At 42.5% G+C, this 6,000-nt stretch overlaps 1 protein-coding gene across 1 annotated transcript in view; it reads left to right on the forward strand.

Moving 5' to 3' along the window:
* Positions 1-5,170, forward strand: part of LOC139030951 (uncharacterized) — a 23,813-nt gene extending 18,643 nt beyond the window's left edge. The window contains exons 4-5 of the mRNA XM_070454895.1: positions 940-1,027; positions 4,622-5,170. Coding sequence (XP_070310996.1) covers positions 940-1,027; positions 4,622-4,730 — 197 coding nt within the window. The 3' untranslated portion in view covers positions 4,731-5,170. The remainder of the gene's footprint in view (positions 1-939; positions 1,028-4,621) is intronic.
* Positions 5,171-6,000: the final 830 nt, after the last annotated feature.

The following is a 6,000-nucleotide window of genomic DNA, read 5'->3' on the forward strand; positions in this document are numbered from 1 at the left end:
ACACCAGTCGTATGCTACCATCCACAACTTTTAAAAAGCAAACTTGGGAATAAAGTCACAAGAGGAAATGCAGACCATTTGGAAACTTGAGAACCCACACGTTCTCTATGTGATTTTGTCTTTCAGGAAGGATTTCAGAGTTTCAACCTGTTTTAATTCTAGCCCATCTGGCTGCTTCATTAATGAAAACAGCAGCATCTTCTAATGCTCTCATGTGAGGCAGTACTTTCAAAAAATAACAGAAAGAACTTTTGGATTTGATGTACCATATTTTGTCTTTCCCCCTTCAGGGGGGAAAAAAAAACTGGAGCACATTTTAGAGAGTGTATGTACGTAGAAATATTCAGTGAGTCATTCCTTGTGTTGTAGGTCTACTCCGGTGCGTGGGGTTTCCAGAACAATTACATAAGTGTTAGCATACCCAGGAACTTTTGACATTTGTGGCAGCTTAATGGAGCTCTTTTCTTCATTGAAAATATCTTAATTGTTGTTTCCTGAAATTTAAAATGCATAAAACTAGTGAAGCAGTATAAATTGATTTTGAGGCATTTCTATCAAGTGTGCTCTGTTGGCAAAGAAACTGAGGAAAATGTATTTGAAGTGAAATACAGGTGATCAAGTTATAACACATACAATAATCTAATCATCCAGCAAAAAACTGCCTGGGAGCATCAACTGTAAGTGAAATATGTTTGTTTCTTTGTCTTCTATCATCCTTCAAGATTTCCTTCACAGTCTGAGAGTCTGAAGCACATTAGTTACTTGGACAACCTTAAATAGGGGAGTTATTTAATAGCATGGATCTGAAAATTCTGAGGTTCCTAAAGTCACTAGAACATACCAATATCTTGCTTTTATTTTTTTCAGAAGATCACCCAGGAAATAATGTGATATTCTGAATGCCACTAATGTTCCTTAAAATGTTATTTTTTAAAAAAGATCCTCAAGTTCCAAGATATCTTCCAAAAAAAGAGAAACTAGAGAAAGACCCAAGTAAAGCCATTGTCAATTCTTCTCCATCTCAATGGTGAGCGCCCCACATCCGGGGTTGAAGGGCTTTCCAGGGAGGGTGGAGTCCTTGGTTCTTGTGGATGTTTGTTCAGTGTCTTGCACAACTTCCCTAACTGGCTTGTTTTCCTGCAGATAAGAGGTGGTAGTTGTGGGTGTTCCTGTATTTATTGGTTCAAAAGATTGGTGCAAAGGACAGTCGGGCAGAGTGGGCGCTGACTCACAAAGGCTGCTGTTTGCTTGTGACCCGTGTGTTCCTTTTGAGGGGAAAGAGCACAGTCCACCAAGTCCACCCCTGCCCAGCGCTGCTGGGTTCTTTCCGCATGACCGCACCACTCCTTGAACACCTCTCCTCTGTAGCAGAGTTGACAGCACAGGACACCTCAGGAATCCGATAGGGAAGGAGGGCTGAGGTTGTGTGAACTGCGTGGGCTGTGGTCATGTAGGTGAGGATGTAAATGGAATCACAAATGTAGCAGATATCCACACGATGTCCAGTCATCGTCAGAATGTGCTTGTTGAGGTTGGACAATGACATGCTGTCCAGAACTATTTCCAAGAATCTGCTATACACGTACCCTGGGGGCTTAGGAGGCAAGGTGAAAGGAGAAATTTGATGTCCCTGCCAAGTGGATAATGGAAATGATTTTTCGGGAGGAAGTGATATGTTCATCCCACCACGGGGGGTGGGGGGGAGGGTGCGAGGGAAGAGGCAGCCTTCACAGGTAAGAAAATACTGCCAGAACCAAGGCCAGGTCAGAGCATACCCTCTAGACCAACAGAAAGGAGTAGACGTGAGCTACCCTACATGGTTTCATGGAAAAAACAATTCTTCCGACTCTTCATATTTCTGCATCTGGTGGTCATCACGTTCAGCTAGCTCTATCTCTCTCGATTCTAGAATTCATCTTTCCTTCTTTCACTCTCTACTCAGTGAGTTAGTCGCTCACTGTGTCTCACCTGGATTGCTACAATAGTCTCCTAACTGATCCTCCTGCTCTCAATCTTGTCCCAGACAACCCATATCACAGCCAGGGGATTTTGTCTTTTCACTGTTTAACAATGCGACCTGGACTTTGCTGGTGGCACAGTGGATAAGAATCTGCCTGCCAATACAGGGGATATGGGTTCAATCCCTGGTCTGGGAAGATCCCACATGCTGGGGAGCAACCAAGCCCATGGGTCACAACCTGTGAGCTTGCACTCTATAGCCTGTGAGCCAAAACTACTGAAGGCCACGTGCATAGAGCCTGTGCTCTAAAACGAAAGAGAAGCCCCCACAATGAGAAGTCCACACACCACAATGATGCATAGTCCCTGCTAGCTGCAACTAGAGAAAGCCCAAGCAAAGCAAAAACGACCCAGTGTAGCTAAACATAAATAAATAAAATCATATATTTTTTAAAAAAGCAATGGGAGGATTTCTGTCAGTCCTCTGGAGGGTCCAGAAGATGCTTAAATTGATAGAAACTGGCAGGGAGGGGATGAGATGGGTCTAGGAACACTTAAGTATTGTCAGTGCCCTGATCCAGAATGAATGATTTTCTGTCATTTCTGGAGATTTTTTTTTTTTTTCTTTCTATCCTCCTTTAAGATTTTTATTCCAAGGAATAAACAGTGTTCCAGCTTGGGTAAGGAAGCCACTCGTTGGTGAGTAGAGGGTTGAGGGGTCTTCCCAGGTGTCATAGTGGTAAAGAATTTGCTTGGCAATGCAGGAGACGAAAGAGACCTGGGTTTGATCCTTGGGTCGGGAGAATCCCCTAGAGGAGGACATGGCAACCCACTCCAGTGTTCTTGGCTGAGAAATTCCATGGACAGAGGAGCCTGGTGGGCTACAGTCCATAGGGTCACACAGAGTCAGATGTGACTAAAGTGACTTAGAACGTGTGTACACAGAGGGTTGAGGACCCCTAGATTTAACAGTCTCATCAGATTTTCTAGTGGAGAAGATGTAATGCTTCTAGAGAAAGTCAAATTGGAGAGAATAATGAACAGGCAAAAATCAGTGTGTGCCCATGATATGTTGATTATAGAAAGGGCATCTAAGGATAGAGAAAATATGTATTATCCCACTGCACTCTGACAGCTTGTTAACTTATCTCTCTTCCTCAATAGACACTGAATTCCTTGAAGCAAGAGCCATGTCTTATTCATCTTTGTATGCCTGCCCTCTCATAGACACTCACAAACACATAGCATAAATACTCATTGTATGAAAGAATGAATCAACGTCCACTAAAATGAAAGCTTTGTTTCATCTACTTTATAAGTTTTCACCATGACTTTATGGTCCTACAACCTTTAGCCATCTTTCTCCCTGACCTAAACTCCTCAACACGAGCTCAGGAGTACTCAGTCCACTCACTCACCCTCTGGGCACTCCCAACGGGAAAGGGAGAGAACTAAGAGACTATATGTCAGATACAACATATCTGACATATTTCTGCCTCCATTTAGCCAACTCTTCTAGCGTCATTTTGGTCTTAGGAACTTGTAACATGCATTTTTTCCTGGAATGTGTAGTAGTTCTAGATGAGCTGATAGCCAACTATCTTATTTGACGTAATACGATGGGAGGAATGTGCTTTGAAATCAGACAGATAGAGGTTCCAATGTGAACTTACAATTACTAGCTTTGTGACCCTGAATACTTTTTTTTAAAACCTCTCTGGATCTTGGATTACAATATGTGCATGTTTATCACGTGACAGGTATCCGGTAAACATCAGCTTCATTCTGGGTTGGGGACTTGTCGCCATATAGAGGTGAGGGCAATTTGCAGTGCTGGGGGAGGTAATTGGAACTGAAAGGGAAAAGAGAAGTAGAATGAACATACTGATTTGCTCTAACATGGATCAAAGTCAAGGGTTAACTTTTTGCTGAACTGTATAAAACATACCAAAGTTTTAAAAGAAGTAACAAATAGGTTTACGAGAGATACAAGTCTCTATATTTTCTGAAGCAGCCACAGAATTAGATAGGTATTCTTCAAACTAAGGCCTGCATGGGCATAATTCTGGAAGACATTTTCTTCTCTAGGAGGTGTTGTTTTGCTCCACTCCGGATGCACTGGGATGAAATCCTGGATGCATTATAGATTTTTAGGAAGTATCACCTGAGAGGTCATTTTCATGGAAATCCTCGAGCAAAATACATCAAGGATTGGACCATCAAATGAGTAAGCTGCTTTGGAGCAGCCAGAAGTGAGGATGCTGAATCTGCCCAACAACTTCCCCACTTCTGTGGCACCCTCAGTTGTTCTGTCATTGTCTATCTCATCAATAAAAGAATATTTTAAATCAATGATGCATGTTATAATTAACTGCATGATGTAATAAAAAATTATAGAGAGGTCAGTTCTAGAAAAAGAAATCTTAAAACAACTTGGATATTATTCTATCTTTGTTTTCTCTTCACATGTTAAAAAAAAGAAATCACAGATAGCAGATTTGATGGTATTGCCGTAGAAGTATAATTCGAGTTTCTCTCAAATTAAAAATGTGTTGACCTGAGGAAAACAGAAATCAACAGCTCAGAAGAAGAGCATGATACCCACACCTCCACTCTCCCATATCATTCCTTTAACTCGTTTTTCTCCTTCTCTGAATTCTAGGCTGCTCACACATCTGACTGTTCCTGCGGGGACGGGGATGTGCTGGCCTGGTGTGGAGATGCCTGGTGTGCTAACACACGGTTTGGAAGAGAAGGAAGATATGACGTAGAACTGGAGGCTGGCGAGTTAAAAATACACAGCACATTCTGCCCCTGCAGTAGGGCAGACACGTGCCACCATAGCCTGAAGAGAGAGAGCCTTGATTTTTCTCTGGAGAGAAAAATCCCTGTAGGAGAAACGTTTCCCCAGTAAGACACGTTTTTCCATCACGGTGCCTTCCCCTATCCTGACCAGACAGAGAGCACGAACATAGCTGAAACTAGGTGTCCCAGATGCTCTTGACCTGGAATTTTAGTGTGGAGACATGTGACGCGAAAACTGAGAATGGTTCTAAGTCCCTTACTCTGGTAGCAATGGCCAAAGGGAATTGTATTATTCCTGCCACTTGAATTCTACAGCTTCTCTCGGACTTTGATAAAGTGGATTCTTGGCTTCTCGTCTGTTCCATGAGCTCTTTTGTATCCTTCCAATACATTTGTTTGCTTAAGATACCCAGACTCTGCTTCTGTTATTTTCATCACAGAATTCGGACTAAAATCGATTCTCAGATGCTGCAAGTTTCAATGTGCAATGCTGAAAGGTCAGTATTTGGGAGGTGGGGAGAGTCGCTCGGAAACATCTACTCAGCCACCAAACTCAATTTTTCTCAAGCCATTCAAATTGCAGTTGTTGGCTTTACAGCATCGCTTGCAAGCCTAGGAAGGAAAAGGAGCCCTTGAACCAATTTTCCCAGGGCTTCATTTGGCTGAAATCACCAGATTCTCTAGCTCTGCCAATGCAGTTTTCTAATAAGCCCCACAGATTCTAGAAAAAGATCAGTGATGCTGGTCTAGGTGGCTAAGTTTAAATCAGTTTTGTAAGAAGCAGCCTGGAAGTTGCACCGTAATTATGTAACAGATTATGATGGAAAAGCAGCCACTACAGGAGGTCAATAGGCATTTTAAAAAATCACTGCGTGGGAAACTTTTCAAACCACAACCCTCCATTAGAAGCCTACATTTCCCAGAAGATCCTCATTCCTTCATTTAGGCAGCAATTTTAAAGTCAGCCGGAACCACTGTTTCTGCATGACAGCCACTGAGAAAGAGACAGACTGTATTTTACTTTCCTGTAAGCAGCATCTCCTGGTTATGGCATTTGATATCCCTAAGATGTCACATTCTTTTGAAGTTATTTTCAGCTTTGGTGTGAAAAGTATCCTAAATCAGCAATGACCAGCCTTCTCTGATGGAGCTTAGGAAGCAGGAGGGAGCCAGGGAAAGAGTGCAGAGAAGACGAACTTCTGGAAACCTTGATCAGAGCCCTCCTCAACTCGCTGG

The sequence above is a fragment of the Odocoileus virginianus genome, chromosome 24, assembly GCF_023699985.2.
Source record: "Odocoileus virginianus isolate 20LAN1187 ecotype Illinois chromosome 24, Ovbor_1.2, whole genome shotgun sequence".
Taxonomy (NCBI): Eukaryota; Metazoa; Chordata; class Mammalia; order Artiodactyla; family Cervidae; genus Odocoileus; species Odocoileus virginianus.